This window comes from Apiospora phragmitis, assembly GCF_038363925.1.
Source record: "Apiospora phragmitis strain CBS 135458 chromosome Unknown utg000005l:1.0-4161743.0:1.0-4166827.0, whole genome shotgun sequence".
In the NCBI taxonomy this organism is placed as follows: Eukaryota; Fungi; Ascomycota; class Sordariomycetes; order Amphisphaeriales; family Apiosporaceae; genus Apiospora; species Apiospora phragmitis.
In genome coordinates this window covers 641,658-664,519 of record NW_027117403.1, presented here as the reverse complement: position 1 = coordinate 664,519, position 22,862 = coordinate 641,658, and the positions used below count along the sequence as shown (strand labels likewise).

General features: G+C 46.2%; 9 protein-coding genes across 9 annotated transcripts; 5 read left to right on the top strand and 4 right to left on the bottom strand.

Moving 5' to 3' along the window:
• Positions 1-2,237: 2,237 nt before the first annotated feature.
• PG994_004265 (uncharacterized protein) lies at positions 2,238-3,822 on the bottom strand (the record flags this gene model as incomplete). Its single annotated transcript, XM_066855674.1, has 4 exons — positions 2,238-2,669; positions 2,717-3,494; positions 3,545-3,710; positions 3,759-3,822. The coding sequence occupies 4 exons, from the start codon at positions 3,820-3,822 to the stop codon at positions 2,238-2,240; spliced, it is 1,440 nt and encodes a 479-aa protein (XP_066717841.1).
• Positions 3,823-10,100: 6,278 nt separating this feature from the next.
• Positions 10,101-10,535, top strand: PG994_004264 (uncharacterized protein; the record flags this gene model as incomplete). Its single annotated transcript, XM_066855673.1, has 2 exons — positions 10,101-10,476; positions 10,522-10,535. 2 exons carry the CDS (start codon positions 10,101-10,103, stop codon positions 10,533-10,535), a joined length of 390 nt encoding a protein of 129 aa, XP_066717840.1.
• A 2,213-nt stretch (positions 10,536-12,748) lies between these two features.
• On the top strand, positions 12,749-13,876 carry PG994_004263 (uncharacterized protein; the record flags this gene model as incomplete). Its single annotated transcript, XM_066855672.1, has 3 exons — positions 12,749-12,803; positions 12,866-13,340; positions 13,462-13,876. 3 exons carry the CDS (start codon positions 12,749-12,751, stop codon positions 13,874-13,876), a joined length of 945 nt encoding a protein of 314 aa, XP_066717839.1.
• A 542-nt stretch (positions 13,877-14,418) lies between these two features.
• PG994_004262 (uncharacterized protein) lies at positions 14,419-15,110 on the bottom strand (the record flags this gene model as incomplete). The annotated part of the gene is made up of 2 exons (XM_066855671.1): positions 14,419-14,630; positions 14,711-15,110. 2 exons carry the CDS (start codon positions 15,108-15,110, stop codon positions 14,419-14,421), a joined length of 612 nt encoding a protein of 203 aa, XP_066717838.1.
• Positions 15,111-15,981: 871 nt separating this feature from the next.
• Positions 15,982-16,816, top strand: PG994_004261 (a-factor-processing enzyme protein; the record flags this gene model as incomplete). The annotated part of the gene is made up of 3 exons (XM_066855670.1): positions 15,982-16,251; positions 16,313-16,561; positions 16,616-16,816. The coding sequence occupies 3 exons, from the start codon at positions 15,982-15,984 to the stop codon at positions 16,814-16,816; spliced, it is 720 nt and encodes a 239-aa protein (XP_066717837.1).
• Positions 16,817-16,837: 21 nt separating this feature from the next.
• Positions 16,838-17,948, top strand: PG994_004260 (ubiquitin carboxyl-terminal hydrolase; the record flags this gene model as incomplete). The annotated part of the gene is made up of 6 exons (XM_066855669.1): positions 16,838-17,004; positions 17,200-17,248; positions 17,294-17,515; positions 17,561-17,605; positions 17,681-17,764; positions 17,862-17,948. The coding sequence occupies 6 exons, from the start codon at positions 16,838-16,840 to the stop codon at positions 17,946-17,948; spliced, it is 654 nt and encodes a 217-aa protein (XP_066717836.1).
• A 27-nt stretch (positions 17,949-17,975) lies between these two features.
• PG994_004259 (a-pheromone processing metallopeptidase ste23) lies at positions 17,976-18,263 on the top strand (the record flags this gene model as incomplete). Its single annotated transcript, XM_066855668.1, has 2 exons — positions 17,976-18,080; positions 18,162-18,263. The coding sequence occupies 2 exons, from the start codon at positions 17,976-17,978 to the stop codon at positions 18,261-18,263; spliced, it is 207 nt and encodes a 68-aa protein (XP_066717835.1).
• Positions 18,264-21,713: 3,450 nt separating this feature from the next.
• PG994_004258 (uncharacterized protein) lies at positions 21,714-22,165 on the bottom strand (the record flags this gene model as incomplete). Its single annotated transcript, XM_066855667.1, has 2 exons — positions 21,714-22,067; positions 22,118-22,165. The coding sequence occupies 2 exons, from the start codon at positions 22,163-22,165 to the stop codon at positions 21,714-21,716; spliced, it is 402 nt and encodes a 133-aa protein (XP_066717834.1).
• Positions 22,166-22,238: 73 nt separating this feature from the next.
• On the bottom strand, positions 22,239-22,807 carry PG994_004257 (uncharacterized protein; the record flags this gene model as incomplete). The annotated part of the gene is made up of 2 exons (XM_066855666.1): positions 22,239-22,645; positions 22,777-22,807. 2 exons carry the CDS (start codon positions 22,805-22,807, stop codon positions 22,239-22,241), a joined length of 438 nt encoding a protein of 145 aa, XP_066717833.1.
• Between the last annotated feature and the right edge of the window lie 55 nt (positions 22,808-22,862).

The following is a 22,862-nucleotide window of genomic DNA, read 5'->3' as shown; positions in this document are numbered from 1 at the left end:
CCAGGTCAAGATGTCTGCGGCCAGGCTGTAATGTGAACTCATACCTTCCCATGTCGTTCTCTCGTCGAGAAAGCAAAAAGACACCGGGGTTCTGGCTGCCCTTGGCTTGCATAACCACCCAGTGGGAACCCAAACCTGTCCCTCATCTGGGGAACTCGTCGAAACTCATGACCAGGACGGGGCCCCTTTATGTAGCCTCTGCTCGAGGCATCCGTTCTTATCATAGGGTCACTTGCTCCGTGCCATACTTCTGGCCATCGTGATTGTTCGAGGATGTTCCGGTCACAATCCCGGATGCATATATTACGGTCCCCAGGGATCCTGTATGCGTTTGGATCCAGCTCTCCGCAGAATGCTAAAGATCTGCTCGTTCTGTTTCCAGCTCGTACAAGCCAGGCCTGTTAAACTGACCCTGGCCGTGCCGTTGCTCCCGCCACTGTTACTGGTCTGCCTCTAACAGTTCGGGGAACCCTATGCAGGAAGATGTATTGGCTGACCATTTCTACCGAGACTATCCCAGTGATATCCAGCCGAGATATACTGAACCGAATTGTTCGTAGCGCTACCCTTTCACGTATATGCAAGCCATCGTATTATCATCTGAGCCGTCATCGACAGGGATCCTTGATCCAGGGGCATCATAAGATCGACATTTTCGGCCATTGTGATTGCGGGAGGGATGCTTCGGTTACGATTCCGGATCCGTTTATGACGATCCCCGAGAATCATCGGGTGCAGTTGGTTCCAGCTAGCAGCTCACGAAGGCCGAATGTGATAACCAGTACAGTACTCTCCACAACATGCTGCCGAGCTGCTTGTTCTGGTTCTGGCCAATGCACAGACTTGTCAACTGGCCCCTGACTGTGATGTTTACCCTACCTCCTATTATTGGCCTGTCTCTGCCAGCTCCAGCTAGGGGGACAGCATGTAACAACCGTCAGTAGCTGACCTTGTTTACCGAGGAAATTTAGTGATGCCCAGCCAAATTCTTTCCGAGCCGCGTGCAAGCCGTAGACCCCTGATTATAGTACTATCCATTTACCTATATGCAAGCCATCGTGGCATCGTTGGCCTGAGTGGACGGTGATCTTGATCCATATTCATCGTCACACCGTCGCTGTGTTGCTGGGCCGATATAAGACACAAGTATCGTGGATCGTGTAGAGTGTTGTATGCCAATGGCCAGCTCGGCCGACTTTAGAGCCAACAGTAAAATATACGTATGTATCCACAAGCCACTCTAAAGTATTTTCTATCCGATCCATACTATGCATCATGCACGAGATGGCTCCCAGGATAGACCGGACGACAACCTCGGGCAAGCTTCCCGGTCAAGACGGCCAGGTTGCAATTGGAAATTCCTACCTTGCATGCCGTTCTCTTGCCGAGAAAGCAAAGAAGATACCCAAAATGCTGGCAACCCTCGGCTTGCATGATCACACTATTGATATCCAAACCTGACCTCTCATCTGGAGAACCCGTCGAGACCCCTGACCATGGCGGAGCCCCTTTATGTGACCTATGCTCGAGACATCCGCTCTGATCGTGGGGTTACTTGCTCCGAGCCGTACCCTAAGTACGTCCTTTTCGGACATTGTATTTGCTCGGGAATGGTTGGCTCACGAGCCAGGATGCGTACATCATGCTCCCGAGGACCCTCGCATACTGTTGGTTCTAGTGGCTCAGGCAGGTCAAATGAACAAACCAGTACTGGGCTCTCCACATGATACTACTCGTTCTGGTTCTGGCTAATGCAAGACAGACGTGCTGACCAAGTTGCAGTGCAAGTGTTCCTGCAATAAGCCGGTCGGGATATAGGTATAAGCTCGAGAGCAATTGGTACCAAGCTATTACGTATAAGATGCCGTCCCATACGCCCCATGTGATACTATGAAAGCTACGAGACGTTCACTTACTGTTGTGCTCGTATCCGACTTCTATAAATAATACGATTACTGTCTATCTTATTCTTTATTGTGGAAAACGTGCAAGAACAAACCGTTTCACCAGCCTGCCGAAGGTACTTATCAGAATTTATGTCAATAATAGTATGCTAACTTGGACTCGAGGTCTAACACAATGGACGTTGAGAGTTGCGGGGCCATACACTTTGCTGGAGATGAAGGCTCAGGGGAACTGGATACAAACGGATCAGGTGACAAAGGTGGAACTATAGGGAAACCGCGTTGAGGCGAGACCTGTCCCATGTTTGTTGGAGTAACGAGCCCTATCTTAACTCAGCTGCTAAAGGGCGAGGGATCATCAGCAGCACCGCAGGTCCGACATGTACAGTTCATAGCACAGCAATCGCTAATCTCGCTCACTGCACTATCATCTGTCTCATCCCACCGCTGGTTATCGGCCAGCCAAGGCCATGCTTCCTCCTTATAGAACTGTAAGACCAATAGGATAAGTGGGTGACCAACTGTTCTGAAAGTAACCGGCCCTTCAACTATTGCTAATGTAGATAAGTCTCGACATTCAGCAACTTCTTTCTCGTTACCCCAATCGAACTGAATCTGTGGTGTAGGGGCATACTTGCAAGTCTTGAAGGAAAGGACGATTGTTTTGTAGGTTTTCATTTGAGCATATAACCCGCCATGGACAAGATGAATCAACCTCCAGGTCCATCGTAATTGTCCCTGAACCGTTTCAAGAAGTTTGGGTGCCTATAATCATCAATAGCGTTTCCCTAGAGATGTAAGAGAGAACGTACCATCTCCCGTACAGCCAAATTCCTTATGGTTTTCACTCTTGGAGGAATTTCCAATAATTTGTATGCCGTAGGCGGTGGGTCTTTTCCTTGAAGGTGAAGTTGCTTTCTGCGACGGTTTTGAGGGTTGGATATGTACGTATTTGAGACTAGAATCTGAAGTTCTGCAGAGACAGCTGGAAATTCTGGTTGGGACCACTGTACAAGGTCATCTAAACCATCATTTTCATCACCCCCTTCTGACTGATCGGCTTGGATAGATTCAGCTAGTGTTTGTGCTTCTGAGCATTGAGGAGACGTTGAGGTAGCCCCACTCAATCTGGTAGTTGAGTCAATGACCGGTGTTTGAGCGTGAGTATCAGCCGTAGGAGCGTTGGTATACTCAGGGTATCTCGCGGCAATATCGGCGAACAGATGTAATGAAGTGTATCGCGAGTCTAGCGACGTCGTAGGTATCAAGCTCGCCGAGTTGTTTGGTTGGTCGGTTCTACCGTCTGCCAGGACGTAGCCCGATTGTGACGATTCCACAACTGACACTAGGCCTCCTGGTTCGGGTACCTGACTCATGTAGTCCGACTCTGTAGGCACATTGTCTGGCGCTGGCCATCCATCCGAATCACGACCTGGAGCAACCGGATTCCCACGGGGATGCAACGGACATACGGATCCGAACGGGATAGAATATGTTGATCCGGACACCAGCCAGCTTCTCTCGCTATCAGACGGCGCTTTGAATATGGCGAGATTGGAGAGACCTAGTTCCCGACATAGTGCGTTGTACCTGTTGGCCTATTAAAACTTGGTACAGGTGGAATAGGGGGGACAACCCACGATTCGCCCCACATCTCGTTGATGACAAGGGCGGGATGACAGATCAATTCGTTGCTTGGTGGATCTAAGAGCTCCCTCTCGGAGAGGATTGTGGCAAGTCGCTTGCTCAATGCCGAGCGTCGCTCCAGGCCTTTATCATTCATTTCCGCCAGTATATGATTTAACTCTGTATTAGGTAAGCCGGACTGTATGAGCTGATGGCCGAGACACGTACTAGCGAAAGCAGCATAGAGCTTGGTACCACATAGGCACTCCTTACAGAGCTCATTAACTGTCATATTAATGGTGTACGACCCATCTACTAGTCGATCTTGCTTGTTATCACGAAGAAGCTTCCGTCTCTTGCGGAGAATATACTACATGCATGAAGTAATAAAGCAAAACCTCCATTTCAAAGCCTTGTTTTCGACCACTCCTTTAAAATCCCTCTAAAGTTTCTTTTTTAAAGACCAAATTTTATTTACTATTTTCATATATAAATCGAGCCGAGCTTCGCCCCTAGTCTCTATATTTAGCTTTTACGGCAGGTCTCCGGCATTCTGGATACTCGCTAAAGTCTAGGGCATCTGCTGCTTAATTACTTTAATAAGTTTCTCGGCGAGTTTATTAGCAATTTCCTCATCTGAACGCCGTGTTCTCTTTCTTGGTGGTTCCTCATTAGTATCATTATGCTTTGATACTGCCTTCTTGCGTCCCGTTTTGCTGGTGGTCTGAGCCTTGGTAGTCCCAATTAATGGCTGTGGTACAATGTTTTGATCTTTCGAAATAGCCGCAGTCGATATCGAATTGCTCGAATTATAAGGTGGTACGGTACGTTCCGAAATGGGTTGTATATCTTGTTCGCTAACCAAAGATTGGGTCAAGACCGTTGCGCTTCTACTACCGGCAGGTTTTTCGAATTTATATTCGGAATGTAACGTTTCTCGAAATATTTCGCAGTTCGGACATGCAGAGGAGCTTCCTTATACTGGGGCGGTAATATTTTGCCTAGAATAAACTAATTAGCTAAGTTTCTCGACTCAGGATACCATTATACATATCGTTCTCAAAGCTTTATTAAATTAGTCGGATAAACATATTATAAACTACTTAATATCGAGACGTGAATAGATCCAAAGGCGCGTTAGCGCAACAGTGGGTATATCGAAATATAGGCAAGTAAAACGGATTTAGCCCATCATTACGTCTAACAGGACTAATACAGACCTACGCAACTCCGTAATGGCCATTTTTAGAGGTAAAAATATAAAATAGGGTTGTTTCGCAGCTCGAGACTAGGTATAGTCTTTATTATCCGTTTTAGGAGAGCTCAGTCGCCTTCCGTACTTATTCGTCTTTAAACTCATATATCTTAATTAGTATTAGCAGCTCTAAAGCCTGGTACATATTTATATAAGTATTAATATAGCCTTATAGCCTCGTTATTTTTAAATATTTCGCGGTTAGATTTAATCGGTCGATAGCAGGCTTAGTGGTAGCAAGTTCCGAGTATTAATCCGCCCCGTCGAGCCCCACTTAAGAGCTTTCAAATTAAAATCGGAAACTTGCCTAGCTATCCGGCTGATTTTCCTCTTTTATTTACGTGTTTTTAAATATTTTCCCCTTAACACCTTTCTCGAAGCTATAGGTCTTATGCCGAATATTATCTCTTTTATTTTTAATAATTATATATATTAATTCTTTTTTAATTAACGAGCTATTTAATAATTTTTATTAAAGGTATCACCTTTTATTATATTTAAAGTAATATACTCCTTATTATTATTAACCCCGTTTTTATAGCCGAATAATTCGTTATTTAGCTATAAAAGCGGGTTTAATTAGGTATTTACGACCTCGAGTTCGTCGGTATTAATCCGTTACTAATCGACGTTAAAATATAGTCTATATATAATATAATTACTCACCTAGAAAAGAATAATAAAGTAATATAAAATAATTTTATTAATAATTAAAATACTTTTTTAAGTAATAAAAAAATTATACGCTATTTATAAGTTAGTGTATTATAAAGAGGTGTCTTCCGTTAATTATATCGCGATATTATTAAGATATGTCCCCGCCAGGTCCTATTTCGATACCTTTATTAAACGTCTTGATTAAAGGTTTTTCCTCGTTTATATTCGCGCGCATGGCTAGAATCCCATAGTAACGCCCACCGATAAGGTGATCTATTCATACTACGGATTTCACTTATAGTTACGACATATCTTTAAGGTATGTAATAGATTATATTCTTTCGATTAAAAAGCCTGCCTAGAACATGACATAGACTTTACGATACATGAGAGCTTTAAGGTGACGGTCAATTGGACCGGCTAGTATGTATTCCGTCCTGGGGGGCACTGAACTAAATAAAGTGCCAGCGCATCCACCTACATCATCTGGCTTGGTATTCAACTTCTTCCTCTTACCAAAAGCTCTACCAACCGAGAATATGGGAATTATTTCGAGTCTCCGCGACGCCGTTCGTTCGTTCATATCATGGCTCTCTTAGTTACGACTACCTCCTCCGGTTAATTTCGCTGGTACGTGGCCTTCCTAATTAGTTAACCATTTCTAATGTTACTAATTGTGGATATCGAGTATTTACGGGAATATGGGGGAATATGTAAAGTGAGCGGAAGAGCCTGGAGAACAGTAGTGACAGAACAGTATAGTACGTGTATATAATAGTTATATGGGACCCCCTACACTTAAATATGAAGCGGATGGGCGGCCTCGGGAAAATAGTCACGATAAGAATGGTAATAGACTATAAAGGCGGGGATAGTTATTTAAAACCCCTGTCCTTAAATATATAATTTGAACTCGACTAGGATAATATTAGCAAGCCTTCTTTATCTATAATATGTAGGTATTTAGGTATAGCTTATAAGAGACGTAAAGAGGCGTAAATAAATTATGCTGCCGTCCCTATTGTCGTTTTTACCTTCGTCCTATTCGGCTAAGTGATATCTTTAGGGGTGATATCCATACCTCCTTGAAGTCTCCTTAAATGCCTGTCCCGGATAGCCCGCGGTGGCCTCGAAAGCCACTATTATCGATATATAGGACAGACCTCCATCTCTCTTATAACAAGGAATTGTCCTCGTATCATACGTTAGGGTTAATTAGAGCTCAGATACCTAATTAGTAGCACCTACCGTGGGTTTCCCGAATAATCTTATTCGGTCTCGCTAGGTCAATTAATCGATCTCATCTCCGAGGGATAGGTCGGAAAATTAGGCGCCAGATCACGATTGCTTTCCAATACGCGTATAAACTCGATATAAGCCCCGGGTCTTCCTATATAGCTATATGTTCTATAGATTTATAGCACTTAACCAGCTATGGATTCGCATTTTATTAACCTTATGATCCTCTGGGAGGCGTACCATACCTCCCGTGCCTCAGCCGTTCTTCTTTTCGTAAGTGATCCAACCGTTCTCTTTACACCAACTAACTGTTACAGATCTGTACCCCCTCTTTCGCTATCCTATTCCGTTTTCGGAGGCGTCGTATCCCGTATAGCGCCCTTGAATTCTATCTCTAAAAGGGATGGATCATCTGCAGCTCGGCGAAATGCTTACCTAGGAGCCAACCTGTTTTATTTGAAAAGATTAGTCTCCTTTTTTACCGGAATAATAGCAGATATAACAACTTTTTTAATATCTCTTTAGTTTTATTAGGGGATTTAGGTATTAAAAAGTCGATACTCGTGGCGCGGTATGAAAACCGCAAACCGGAGAGGACGTACGACCTAACGATTAAGGATATATATTACTTTACGCTAAAAGGAGGTGTTACTCTCGAGATCAAGGATATAACTAATATTGATTTATATCCTTCGTTACGAAACAAGGCTATTTAAGAGGGAAATTATTTTGTATTAATATTTAATATAAGGAATAAAGGCAGCTTTAATTACCTTAAACTAATAGCGGTAAATATTAAAAGCTAGCACGGGATTAAGCCGCCTATTTTATTCGTGGGCAACCGGGCCAACGGGGACGGCGATAGGGAAATTACGAATATAGTTGCAAAGATACTGGCGCATAGATCTCACGGCTTTTATATAGAAGTATTTAACGATTAAGAAAATATAGGTGCTATTTTCTCTACAGCCCTCTTCTAATTATAACAAACTAGACCAGGGCAGGATTAAGACGCCGACCTCTTTAAAATGTATTACTAGTATCGTATCCCGTCGCTTTTTTTATATATATATATATTTTTTTTACAGTTATAACTCTTATACTAGTACGTAATCGCTATTTTTAAGATTATTTACTTCTATTATTGAGCCCATAACATGCAATTACCAAGAGTCCGTCGCGACCCCTGATTATTCAGCCGAAACCCTATCGACCCACCGATTCCCCGGCCGTGTCTGCCCCACACGGTCCCAGCTCAGATCTAGCAATTACCTGTTCTCGCCAGGCCCGAGTAGGTCGACGCACCCCACACCATCTCCCAAGTGGGTAGAGTACCGCGCTAGTATCGATTCTCAACCTCCCTTGGCGAGCGAACCCATAGGACGACCGCAGTGTCCGATCGCTCCTAGGAGAGCTGGGCCGCGCACCTTGGTTTCGTCCTTCTGGATGGGTGTCCAATAGGCTAGTCGCCTACTGCGTAGCTACTTATATAGGCCGTCGCCCTTCAGGCAACCACAACCTTAACCCTATGCAATACCGTTTAGTTACCTAATTCCTGCTTCTCGCGTATCAAGATCGACCTTAAGCCTTCTTTCGCTCCCGCGCCCTCCCCTTCCTCATGTACAAGTATAAGACGGTATAATAAGAACTTTATTTAGTAATCTGAGCCTAACCGTTCCCAGGACCATTATTTATGCGGCTGTGACCGTCACATTGCGTATTACTAGTGCTCACGCTACTATAATACACAGCGCAGGTGCCCACCTAACATTAACAAAAAGGGCCGGACGTAAGCGGCCCGAGTTTTACTTAGAAAATACAGCGCTAACAATACACCAGGATCGATAAGGTGTGTAGTAAGTAGCCTGGCTCCTCGACAGCTTACATTTACCAACTAACTACTCAGCCAATTGTGAACCTCGAAAACCGGTGAAATGGGAATACATGATTCAGGCAGGAGCCGGTGGTAATAGGCCGGCCGGTAAGAGTTGACCAGTACATGGGACGATGAACAATAGCAGTGAGAGCCTATAGGGTAGGCTCTAGCCCAGGTGGCTTCCGTAGTGGTCGTTTAATACATGTCATTAGCATCCTTACTTTTAGAGCACTCGCGTGTTCGTAGCCAGCAATGCTAAACGACATCTAAGCCGCCACAAGACTCGAACGTCGTACTTGCCGCATGAACAGCCCTTTATCGTACCTACCTCATCGCTTCTACCTATTACAGACGACGACGTCGTTAAGCTCGCCCACACCGACTTATCGCGTGTTTCCTCTAACCCCACCTCGCTCCCCAAACCTTTCACGATGTAAACCGACGTTCAGCCGCCCGTTTCGAAAATACGCCTACATCCAACGGCACCATTCAATCACTGAAGGAGTCGAAAACAGAGAGAGCCCTTGTCAAGGTCGTGCAAGATAGAGTGAAGAGATGCCCGTAGGGGGTAGGTGTGTGCATTCACTGAACTCTGGTCTTCCAATTGCCTGGGAGGACCTCTAGACTTATATACTTAGCAGCGACCTCAGCGCTCTGCAGCCGGGTATCAGACCCTTGTCAGGTGCAACCCTGACAGCCCTGGTCAGATCGCCTGGCAGGTATCACGTAAAACTCAGGTTAGCCACGAAAGTCTACGGGACTGTCATCGAGTCACTACAGTATCCAATATAGGATACCCAAGAAGCCGCCTCTCGAAGATTTCTGCACCTATAATGTAACCACGTGTTGGCCAGGACGTCATCTAGCAAGCGTCAAACCACTACATATCCATAAATAATAACCATCATTACCTTCTCATCCCACGATACACTCGGAGTGAGTTCTAGCATCCTTGCCTAAGCCGGCACATACCTACCAGGAACGGCTCACAAGAGTTAGTGATCTTCTGGCAGTGAGCACCTGAGGAGCTTGTGTGTAGAGCCACTTGTATACCCTGACTAATGCGCACGGCAGCGTTCCAGTGCCCGCTTCCATGTTTCTTATACGGGAGCGGTAGCCCGTCCACTAGAATCTGGCTATCGATAGAGATTGCGGAGAATACAGGCCAAGGCCAACACTAGCACAGCAAGCCACTAGGAGCAACTCGGATAATGGAAACTAGCGACCCAAGACAGGCCATGGAGCTCCAGCTTACTCTTCCCGGAGGTCAGCAAGTAGTCCAGTAGCTAGCTGCATGTACAGGTGATGCCCGCACTTCAACACACACCGCATATCCACCCATCATAGCCAAGCGAATTATTCGAGCTGGTTAATACGTCTAGTGCTACCACACGGTTGTTCAGGCGGGAAGCGCGGGGGAACGCCACGGCGCAGCTGGTTACTTTTCGTCGCGAAGGTTATGGGTATAAGAGAAGCGTCGGCCGTGAGTGTGCTTACTATGGAGTAACTATCATAAATGCCACTTTCTGGTCCTTGTTCCACTATGAAGGTCGAGGTCCAGCCATCCACCGTGATTCAGGCCAAGATGGCCATGGAGTGCCCATTGGTCATCAGCACCTACTCACCATGCGATTTCTTTCATGCAGTGCTCATGAATTCTTCAGGCGAAGTCATCAAGGGTCACCCCATGAGTGGGCCCGTCACGACACCGAAAATACTAGACGCCAAACCTAGTCACGATTCATGTGCTAAGGCGCTGCTTTATATTATTTTCAACGAACTCACTATCTTTTGTCCTGGTCGGTACAAAATCCGCGTCGATGCGCATACGGTAGACAACCAAGGGGCCACGTGCCAAGAGTACGTGGTGAGTCGTGAGTTCACCGTTCAAAGCGGCCTAGTGGATGGTGGAAAACCGAGTAAGTTATATCTTATACTAGGATCTACTGCATATACTAACTTAGTGGGTCTTAGCTAGTTAAAAGGAAATGGGTATATTGCATGATTAACGGATTATGGCATCGGAGATGTTAAAGTGTAAAAACGGGAAGGATTCAGTTTGGAGGCAGATATGCGTATTTCCTTCACTCTCGACCAGGAAGCTTTTGTCCTACTTCACCGCTCCTAAGTAGATCAATCTGACCGCACCCTACACATCTCTCGACTGGGAGGGAAACAGCCAATAAATTTGCGTGATTTCGCTTATCCACCCGTTCTACCAACACACCGCAGCGAGATCCGTCTACTCTCCCAGCTAGGAATATCCGCGTGTATTTTGTTGTGCATCTTCTCATCCTACGGTGGCACACCCAAAATATACCCATGACCTATTCGCCTGCACTACCGACTCCATCTACCTGTCTATATTTCCAGACCCCTTCCGGCCCCTCCCCAACGCTACTGCATATCTGCAGCCTTCCACACGCATCAAGACCAATAGGAGTGTAATGGGTTCCTTTCCCGACCCTTAGTAGACTCTACCCTCCCGAAATCTGTAGCTTGCTGCTTTAGGCAACCTGGGTACTGATTGATCGCCTGGCCGCCTTCTTGATCCATTTACACATATAGAGGAGTTCCATGCTAACCTATGCAGGCGACCGTGCCGTTTATATGATACACGACGATGGCTTCACTCTCCTTTCCTGAATCTGTAAGTAGCCGATAGCTGACATACCGAGTTTCTAGCTGCCATGGAACATGGCCTGGCAGCAACTCAAGGACCATGTGAGAACCGTTTGTGCTGTTGAGAGAAAGAAGCTCGACGGGTGTCATTCAAACGGCAAGAAGCTAACTGTGGAGTTGGCTAACGAGGGCGTCTCCGTAAACGAAGAGAGCCGCAGGCGGGGCAAACATAGCTATTCGAACAAGAGACGCTCCCAATATGTTTCACATTTTTCCAACCGGGGACCACAGGCGGAGCCTGGCGTGGTCTAACCCGCAACCAGTTGAAGCCAACAAATGATCTAGCGGAACCAATATATTTCAATTTCTGCGGTGATACATTACCTGGCATCAAGTAAGTCCCGTCCTGAGCTTGCGAGCGTGTTGGCTGCTACCGTGTGCTTTTGTGGGCATACCACTGAGCGGACTGGGACAAACGACGCAACCGCCAATTACCCCAAGGCAAATGGTGGTACATGAAGGTAGTTTAGTGGAGCTTGACCCTGCTAACAGCTTTTCTAGTAGAGCTTGTACAGGAACAGCATGTGTATTACCGAATTAGTTAAGCTGTCTCTAGAAGCAACCAATCAATTTGTGTGGTTTGATTCCTTTTAGCTAGTCAGGCTCATAACATGGGTGGTACTGTACAGTAAGGGTTACCGACCCGCTTAAATGACCAGTCTCCAGTCCTATTGGCCAATGTTTCACTACGGACGGATATATGGTAATTCCTTAGACCTCCGAGAGTTTTCAAACCATACGACCCTAATCCTTTGGTCCGTTTGTTTCTCATATTTGAAAGCAATCGTCCAGATAGGCGCCACCCAAAACGTCATGTGGCTCAGGGATTCCGAGCAAGAACCGCCTGGAAGCTAGCCTATGTGAGTTAACTCGCTTCAAGCTCCTAGGCAAGAGATAGACAGGGCGAGAGTGCCAGATGATCTTGTCCTAGGAGCATGAAGTCATGAAGGCGGGCGGCACTAGCCGATGCAGTAAAATTAAAGCTAGAGAAAAAGGCCGTCCCGGGTCAAAAAGCCAGACAAGGAGAGGCATTGTGACGGTAATCCTTCTCCATAGGTCCAGGTTCTAAGGCCCCCCCCCCCTATCCTGGTTTAAACTTGCACACCATGTCTTGCCGCCTCACTTTTCCATAGACAACCCGGCAGTCACCAATAACGAATAGGTTCCCTTGTTTCTCTACATATTTGGTGGCAGGGGCTGAGTGCCAATCTTTGGCTAAATGCCACTATCAGTCGGGCACTCTGGTGAAGGGCAATCGTCACATTGTTCCGGCTTTTTGAAAAGTGGTGAGGCGACAGCAGCCAAACCCCTCACTCGTCAAATTGCATGGTCTAGTCCGACCTTGACTGGATTTGTCACGCACTAGCTGTGCATATAAGCAGGTGTCCCGCCGCTGCAGTGCATGCCATACCACATTGAAGTTCCTCCAACTGTTGTCCATGTTGCTCGTCCCGGCAGCCTCCCTGACTTACAAAATTTTCCCCTATTCGCTCCTCTCCTACTCGAACCATGGAGACACCGGATTTGAATAGGGTGTTTGTTGATTACCAGGGCCAGATCAGAGGTATGTTTTTACTCCCTTCAAGCCATGATGAATTCAAGAATACTGAACCGGGACTGCTCCAGAGAATTGCGAGTTCCTCACTACTAAAGACGAATTTATCTCCATCATCACGTCCAAAGAACCAAATGGCAAGATCAAAGCCATTGCCTTCCGCACGACCGAGAATAGCGAGAAGCGCGAGCCCCTGATCACCTCCGACCTTCTTAATACGGTCCAAGAAGCCATTGAATCGCTGCATGTAAAGTCCTCGGAGGCTGTCCAACTCTACATCAAGACCAATGGCCACAAAGTATCGCGTGACATCAACGAGGATGATGCCGACAATGCTTCTGTCGTATCGAGTGGCTCGGCGCCGACCACCAACGCCTCGTCTGTAGGGAGTGCGACCCCAGACACTGCAGCTGAGGTAATCGTTCCTTTCGAAACGGAATCCGCTTCAGCTGCCAAGAAAAGCAAGGCGACCAATGGTCGTAAAGCCCGCAAGCCACCACCATCCGCTGAGCCTGGCGCACCTCCTACCCCCACCCCCATTCCGAGGTGCTGCTGGGGGAAAGCCGATGGGTGGTTTTGGCTTTGTCTCACAACCAGGTCCTTCCCTCATTATGGGTGCAGGTCCTCACTATGTGAAACGTCATGGAGCGACCCCGCTGCAGCAAAGACCATTAGTTCCTCTACCGCTCGAGCAGGGCGTGCCCCGAAATATTACGGTAGGGCTCACCATCACCTGGCTCCGTCACTCCTCCACCCACATCCTCGAAGTGGTATCACCCTCAAAGCTCGCTCTGAAGGTCGCCGCCATCTCCTATGTCCGCAAAAGTCTTGACGTCTTCGAGAACGTGACGGACGACGACAACGCTATCTTGCTGCCAAGTGCAAGTTCTACTGCAACTCCGCGCGTCTGCCTTCTGCAGGCCACTGTGAAGCGAGCCTTTTTCGACAAAAAGAGCTGGGATATCACGAGCTACCAGGAAGACCTGTCGGAGCTGTTGGCCTTGCTAAGCCAGCATGACACCATACCCCAGTTCGAAGTAGAGGTGTACTACCTGGGTCCCTCGATATCAAGTACCGTCTAGAGATTCGTGAATGTGCAAAAGTCTTGTTTACTTAAGCCGGTTTTTCTTTTCTCCTATTTTACTTTTTACCTTATTACCTTTTTCTCCGTTGCTCCTAATAGTTCAATAATGGAATGGGTCGTACTTTCTACTGTTTCGTGTGGCGTTCTATAGCTGAACGGGAGTTTACACGTCGTTACCCAACCGGAGGGGAGGGAGTCTGTAATTTAAGGAGGGAGTTTGCAACTAACCTAATGGCCCCACGCCATACACAGTTACTGCTTATGGCTCTGGTACTCCACTAGTGTCCAATCTGAGGGAATATTTGGCCAGGGAGATCGCTTTGATTCGGCCATGGAAGGAGAATAACACAAGTTTGAATCTACTGCAATTTCTTTCGAGCACTTAGTGATACGTACGCTATTTTGTGAAATCCGATTCTAGGTAAAACCACATGAGCTACAGAAAAGCGTTGGCGCGAGAGGCACTGGTGAAGTTGGTCTCATATTCAAGTCATGGAATCCGCCGTCATTCGGGAAGTGTAATTTAGCGACGTGTGTTGCTTAGTGGCAGATGAGGGAGACCAAGTTGACCGGGACCGTTCGCGGGAGATCGAGCGCCTTGAAGTTATGAAGACTATGAGGTTCGGGTCTTTCGTTTGAAGCGCCATTGAGGATATTTTCCAGGTGAGGATCACCCTGCAGTTGTTTGTATGTGCCGTCCTGGTATGCTTGGAGAGAGGGATGGTATGGTAGGTACGAAGCTGGGCTCGCATCTCAGGGAAGACTAGTCGTAGCTAGGGGATGGTATGAGATACGGACAGTAGGGGAGAAGTAGACGACGAGGGTAACGTACAGTCCAAGTGGTATCCATAGGACCCAACATTAACCAACAGACAGACAATAGCCGTGCTCTTCGTAGCCTCCTGACCACTAAGCAGTTGGCGGCGAAGGACTTTGCTCGTCTTGCTTTTCCTAGCCATAGTGTCGATGTAGGCGTTAACAAAGGTGTGCTTCTCGGTCTGGGCGAGGTCATAGCTGTTATTGAAGACCTTCTGCTCGTTGTCGAAGGTGGCGCAAAGGAAGTCGTATTGAATGTCTTTGCGCCAGAGAGGCTCGCCCTCCTTCTGGAGGTGTCGGACCTTGTCGATCAAGCTCTCAGCACCATCATTTTCGGAGACGCTGGCGTTGACGCTGCTGTATGTAATTTCGGAGTTGCCTCTTCGAGAAGAGAGGCGGGGCTTGACTATCATCATTCTTGGCGTCTATGGCGGGTGAACTTTGGGCTAACTGTTCGCTCTTTGGTCGTTTGGGAAATCGTGCTAACGGTCAATTTGAAGGAGGCTAGTAATGAAATGGCGTAATGAGTCGCGACCTGCTATTTTAGGATGTGTCAATATAGAAAGACAGAAATAACGAGGAAAAGAAGTGATCGAAAAAGAATGGTAGCGGATTATCGAGGGATACCCGGCAAATAAGAGAAGGCTTTTCCTTGGGTACCCTTTTTGCGTGCTATTAAATTGAATCCAGTAGCTAGCCATTGCAGACAACCAAAAGCTGATGGAGGATTCGGTTTCGAGGCCCCTGAAAGCCAACTCAGGGAGGGGGTAGCAGAGCATGTACCCCCGCCTCTGGGCATAAGGGAGCGAATTGGGAACACTTCTACACCTGGTACAGGCGCATCGGGCTCTGCGTCCCCCCATAAGATGCTTAGGTGCAAGTTTCGGGACTGCAAGGCCTTAGCGAGGCTGCTAGGCCCTGTAACCCAGACCGCTATGCTACCTGTACACTCCGGAAATCGTATTCCCGATCCCCCTTCTTAGGTAAAGAGGGGGGCGGCCGCAATAAACATAACCTGCATCGAAAGTAATGTTTGCTAGCAAGAAAAGGAGTCCCTATAACGTATACATACGACCTTTCCACTCCTGCCAGCACATGTTCCTCCTTATTTGATTATAAACCACACCTATTATTAGCCTTCGCTTATCTTTCGACTTGGAGAACCCTTCCAGATCAAAAACGTGTGGTGAGCTGTCATAACCACCCCTCTTACCTCTTCCCATCTTCCTATTTCCCCGCTACATCATTAAGGCGTTCACTTATGCATCGACATCTTTTACCAGCATCATGGCGCCGCCTTTACTTACCCAAGGTACGATTGTGTATAATGTTCCGATCTGGAATAAAAGCGAACAACCCGTAGACCGGATTACGGACCACCTAGAGACACCATTACTCGATAATCGTAGTTACCGCGTTGTTCGTCTGGCTAACCAGTTGGAATACCTCTTGGTTCACGACCCGGAAACGGACAAGGCAAGCGCAGCATTAGATATAAATGTGGGCAATTTTAGTAATAAGGCGGATATGCCGGGCATGGCTCACGCCGTAGAATACGTAAGTATTTTCTATTTTATCGAGATATCGTCATTAACAGTTACTAATTAACGCTGCTTAGCTCTTGTTTATAGGGACAAAGAAATACCCGGTAGAGAACGTATATAACCAGTATCTCTCGGCGCATTTAGGCTATTCAAATGCCTACACTAGTGCTACTTTAATAAACTACTTCTTCGAGGTAGGCGTAAAGCCTAGTGAGGGCAAAGAAACATCCGAGTCTCCCTTATATAACGCTTTGGACCGATTCGCTCAATTCTTTATTAAGCCGCTGTTCCTCTTATCGACTCTAGACCGTGAGCTGCAAGCGGTTAATTCGGAGAATAAAAAGAACCTATAAAGCGACCAATAGCGGTTACATTAGCTCGAGAAGAGCTTGTCTAACCTAAAGCACCCTTACTGCCATTTTTTTATAGGAAACTTTAAAGTCCTTAAAACCGAGCCTGAAGCACGCGGTATCGACGTGCGCGCTAAGTTTATAAAATTCTATAAGAAGTATTACTCGGTAAACAGAATAAAACTATATATGCTCGGCCGTGAACCTCTTAATATTTTAGAACGCTAATTAGCGGAGCTCTTCTTAACTATGCCTAACAAGAATCTGTCCCAAAACCGGTGGGAAGAGGAAGTGCCGTTTGCGAAGGAGCAGCTGAAGTGGCAATGTTTCGCGAAGCCTGTTATAGACTCGCGGGAGCTCAACCTCTTCTTTCCATTTATAGACGAGGAGAAAATTTATAAATCACAGCTAAGCCGGTATATTAGTCACTTAATTAGATATAAGGGACCTGGTAGCGTTTTTTCCTATATTAAATTAAAAGGTTAGGCCAATTCGTTAAGCGCTAGTGTGTATACTATCTGTCCTGGCACTCCTAGTGTGTTTAACTACCAGGTTAAACTTACTAAAGATGTAAATATCCCTCTCCCTGATATTATTAAATAAACTCATAGGCTGACTCCGGAAATACAAGGCTTAATAAACTATAAGGAAATCGTTAAGGTCTTCTTTTAATACGTTGCTCTGCTTCGAAAAACGCCACCTCAGGAGTGGATTTTCGAGGAGCAAAAAGGTATAGCCGACGTGGACTTCAAGTTTAAACAGAAAACACCTGCCAGCCGTTTTACGAGCAAAATTGCCGCCGTTATGCAGAAGCCATTACCGAGAAAGTGGCTACTTAATAAACAAAGCCGACTCCGGAAGTTTAACGCGGATCTTATTATAAAGGGACTAGACTATCTTCGTCCGAATAACTTTAAAATAACTCTAGTCTCTAGGGACTACCTTAATAATTAGGACCAGAAGGAGAAGTAGTACGGAACCGAATATAAAGCCGAGAAGATCCCCGAAGAGTTCCTAGTAAAAATAGTAAAGGCCGCCGATACTAATATTAAAACGCGTCTACCTTAACTATATTTACCGTATAAAAACCAGTTTATCCTAACTAAGCTAGAAGTCGAGAAGAAGGAAGTTAAGGAATTATCCTTAGTGCCGCGCTTATTACGAAATAATAACGCAGTTAGAACTTAGTTTAAAAAAAAACGATACTTTTTAAGTACCGAAAGCGAACCTCGTAGTTAGTTATAAAAACCCTATTATCTTTACTACCGTAAAGAACTCGGTTAAGGCGAAACTGTACACCGACCTCGTCCGGGATACCCTAGAAAAGTATTCCTACGACGCGGACCTGGCAAGCTTATAATATAACGTTACCCTGGACTTTTAAAGCATGTTTATTAAAGTGTCAGGCTATAATAACAAACTCCCAGTCTTACTAGAGCAAGTTCTAATTACTATGCGCGACTTAGAGATCCGCGATGAGCGCTTTAATATCGTTAAAGAGCGTCTGTCGCGTAGTTACAAGAACTGGGAGCTTTAATAACTATATACGCAGATCGAGGATTATATCTTATAGCTCACCTCTAAGCACGAGTATATTGTTAACCAGCTCGAGGCGGAGCTTTTTAATATCACGGTTAAAGCTACTAGGGCCTTCCATAAACAGCTTATTTCTTAAATATATATCGAAACTTACGTACACAGTAACTTATATAAAGAGGACGCTTTAAAGCTAACCACGATAATTAAGAATATACTGAAGCCCCGAGTACTACCTAAAAACCAGCTCCTAATCTTACGATCCCTGTTATTCCCCGCCGGTACTAACTATCTTTATAAAAAGATACTTATAAATCCTATAAACGTTAATTACTATATTAAATATTACCTCTATATCGGCAGTAAGGGTAACCGTATAATGCGAGTAAAGACGCAGCTACTTAATTAGATGATCCACGAACCTGCTTTCGACTAACTGCGTACCAAAAAGTAGCTTAGCTATATTATTTTTAGTAACTTACGAGACTATTTAATAACATATAACTTCCGGTTTATTATCTAGAGCGAGAAAACTCCCGAATACTTGGAGTTACGTATCGATTTATTCCTAAATACCTAAGCTACCGCTTTAAACGATATAAGCGATTCCGAGTTTAATAGCTATAAGAAAGCCGTTATAGTTAAACGTCTCGAGAAGGTGAAGAATCTCGACCAGGAGACTGGACAATACTAGGCCCAAATCGCTAACGAGTACTATAACTTTAAAGCTGGTATGCCTCTTATTCCCTAATACCGATAATATTAACTTAATAATTAATACCCTAATTAGCGTAAAAAGATGCTACTTATATAAAACGACTTATAAAGTCTAATATAATCGACTTTTACTTATACTATATTACTATCTTCGCCTATTAAGGCCAAGTTGGTGGTATATCTAGAGGCCTAGGGCACAAGTACTAAGACCTAAGAGGCGGCCTCGTTTAAGAAGGAACTAGAGGTTATACCTAATAATAGGACTGTTCCTACTTAATCGAAGACGTTAAAGAGTATAAGTCTCGATTAGTTACCAGTTCTAAAGCCCGTCCGATACGAGAGCTTATTAAGTTCGAGGATTTTAATATTAAACTATGAGCTTTATATAGAGGGAATGCATATTACTGGCTACAATGGGCGTTCGTAGCGGTCCTATGCGGCTAATAATAGACTTACTGCTAAGAAACGATAACTAATTCTAGTTAGTATTGGATATTATGGATAATACTCTTGGTGTACGTCTCCTATTCGCGACTCTCCTCTGATAGTAGCAGGAGCTCTACACCGACTCCTTCCACCCAATTCGTTCCATAAGTTTTAGGTTACATTTGAATAAAGCTCTGTGATGCCAATGAACTAAATCTATATTATTGAGGCGAGTGACATGGCTGTGAAAAGAGAAGTCGGGTAGGCTGTTGGAATGCTATGGAGCGGTGGGCCCCAGGGGGCCAGCAGTAGTGGGCCTGGGACCTATTCCAGGCGTCAGTCCACCAGCCATGGTGGTGCGATAGGCATGGGCGATGTCCTGTCTGCGGAAGTAAGAGACGCAGTTCCGAGCTAAACCCCTGTAAACTTTATACTAGGCATTACGCCCTCGTAATTCCCACTAACGCCTGTAAACAAAAGCAATACTTTCGCTTGCCACCTCTAGCTATAACACTAGGCTTGAAGCTCGCTAACAAGCTCCTACACCGCGACCACTACCTCGACGCCCTTGAGTCGGTGCCAGATTTGATTGAACTACGGCGAACCAGGTCTGACAGGTAGACCGCATTCGACTCGCACTGGACAGATGCATCGGACGAATTGGAAACCGCCCATCGAGCCGAGGGGAAACGATACCATACCAGTACATGCATGTGATATGCTGGCCCAATGACGATGGTCTACTGCAACCACCGTTTCCATCCCTGACTGCCAGTTCACACGCTACCTGTCAGTCCGTATCGTTACTTGTGGTTACCGCTACGAAGCTGCGGTAGTTTATGCCGCCGGCCGTTTCTCCTACTCTTGTCTTTCCGGAGCTAGCCCCTCACGGTTTGGGCTACCCACTCCAAGAACCATCATGCTCTGCCACGGCGCTTCACACGGCGGACACTTCCAGTACATGCAGCCATGCTTCATCGGCACTCACACCGCGCTAAATACAGGAAGCCATTACGTCACTGCACTACCCTATCGTACGCACCCACCTGCCCACTTTGGCATGCGCTTCGTGGCGTAAGCACCGGAAATGCCCTAGATAAACTTTTTAGATGGCTGGCTCACCTCTAGGGAAGACCTGCTCAATAGCAGAGCTATATAACGCCGCGGGTCCTACGAGACGCTTCTTGCCACTTGTTCTTAGACCTTATCCTCTCTTTTCTAGATAGTAGCTACTGCTCATTTCTAACAATAAACGCCATAGCCGTCGCTAATAACTGCGCCCACTCTTTTAAAATGATTAAATCCGATAGCATACTAATCTAATAGACCTATAACCTATGCTATGCAGGTCCCTCTTAGTAGATTTTCGAGTGCCGGTACTGCAAGGTCCATGCATGCCGTACCTGCGTCCACAACGTCTAGTCGACGGGTGGTGTTTCTGGTACGTGAAGCAATCTGTGAAAACGTTCGACGGATAGCTAACCACGGCTTAGGCTCTGCGTCCCCATGTAGCCAAGGGGGCTGAAAGTGAATGGCGTATAGGGAGATTTAGGCTCTTACGTAGCAAAATTAAGCGCGGAAGGTGGCGAGTCGATACGCCGGGCCTTATCTCGTGTGTGTGTAGCTTATGTTACATCTACTATAATGCAGACTTTACTTACCCGTCAACACTATGTTTCTATCGTGATATGTATATGTCCTCGCACCGTCTATACTATATTATACTATCCCTCGTACCCGCGTTGCTCCTGATCTCGGTGCCGACGTAGCTAAATTGCGAGGAGGTACTCGTACCGGGGCCGGCAGCCTTTGATAGGGAGCCGTTTGGAAAGGAAGCCTCCTATTTACTATACTTACGAGCTTCGCTGCAGGGTTGAAGCATAACAAGACCGGGACCTGCGGGGAACCGGCATTGCCCCTAGTGGCGTGGATATATTCCCCCGATGGTCTTAGGGGTTTATAGATCGAGCTATTCGTTCCAAGCTCAGGCTAGAGCTAGACCCTCACGCTCTCTTGGCCACATGACGACACGACCGTGCGTTATTTTCCCCTGCTCCTTCAGCACTTTGAACTCCCGAGTTTACTAACAGCCCGAGAGATCCAAGCTGCTACCCAATATCGGCATCGTTAGCCTGAGGCATTATTGCCTTGAGTGGAGCATGCTTTTAGTGATATTGGAGATCGCGGGCCAGTTGCTAGTTGCGTAGCCGTATCGTGGCATGTGCGTTTAATAGACTGTATAGAATCTAATGTAGATATCGTGTTTGGGTAATAGCCCGGCTGTTTTTCGATTCCGGATCTGCTTTGAGAAGGACTTGACGAGTAACCTGCCCGTTGTAACGACTAGGTGCATAGCCCCCAAGTATATATACCTAAGTACCCGTGACTTCTGAATATGCTCTGCCTCACCACGTCGCTCTCCGATTCGAACATCACACAAGCCGACTTATTCGACATACTGCCCGATAAGGTGCGGGTACATGGCTATCTCGGTTCTGGCCCACACACTAGGTCCCTTCGTGAGGATAAACGTATTAGGCAGTGATGCTTCGCTTGGAGACCCGGAGCGTAGTGGGGTTGTGTCGGAGACACTCGATAGTATTCTTTGCGTAACAGTCTCGCCTATAACATCGTGGCCCAGCCTGCGCATGGCTTTCCCATGGTCTCCGGGAGCAGGTAGAGCTTGGCGGTATGCTTCCACCCGGCCTCCTGCATGCCTATTTGTAATGCCTTGTACGTTCGGGTGGGCTTCGGACGAGGTTATTAAAGGGAGGGTGCTCCCGCTCCAAGTGTCCGGTAGCTTTGCCACTAGGTCGAATGATAATTAGATAAGGGCCTTTAGGGAGGTACTAGCTCCCCTAGTGGCATAGACAATTGATCGCTCGTTATTGACCGCATTAATATTCCCCTGATGATCTTCGGGGTTTATAATGCGGGATATCCGTTCCAGGGCTGGATCAAAACAGGGGGGTTAAAGCTCCCTTAGCCATGTGAGAACGTGGTTATATTCTTTCTCTACTATCTCTTTATCCATAGCAATTTGGTTATTTAAGCTTGTCGAAGCTGCCGGAAGCTCGAGATTTTTTACCACTATCTTTTTGCCGGCTCGTATACGAAGTCGCTGCGAATATAGCGCTGTTAGGTAAGGATCGTCTACTAAATCAAAGAATGTCCCATAAGAATAGAAGTAAGAGCGAAGATATGTTTTATTCAGGTCAAATATTATACTATCGTCCCTAATATGAATACCGCGCGGCGACCGTTGCGTCGGAAGCATATAGCTTGGGTTGCTGCTCGGCTCAAGTAGCTTTGTCAACGGATCATCCGGCAGGTTATTTGCAATATTGTTTTCTAACTCTTCATCGGTTACGCCTTCGCCTTAGTCTCGAAAAATGACGTTGGTTGAATAGTAACTGCGTCGGTTTCTACTTTGTCCGGTCAGCCATTCTTTGCGGCATTCTATGATCCTCACCTGCCCTGTTGCCTCGTCTTTCTCGAGCTTCAAGAACCCCTATCGGTTGTCCATAGGGCCTTCTGCATATTGTCTTTCTCTAACTATCTCGCTTCTTCATAATCTATGTTTTATCAGGGTCCG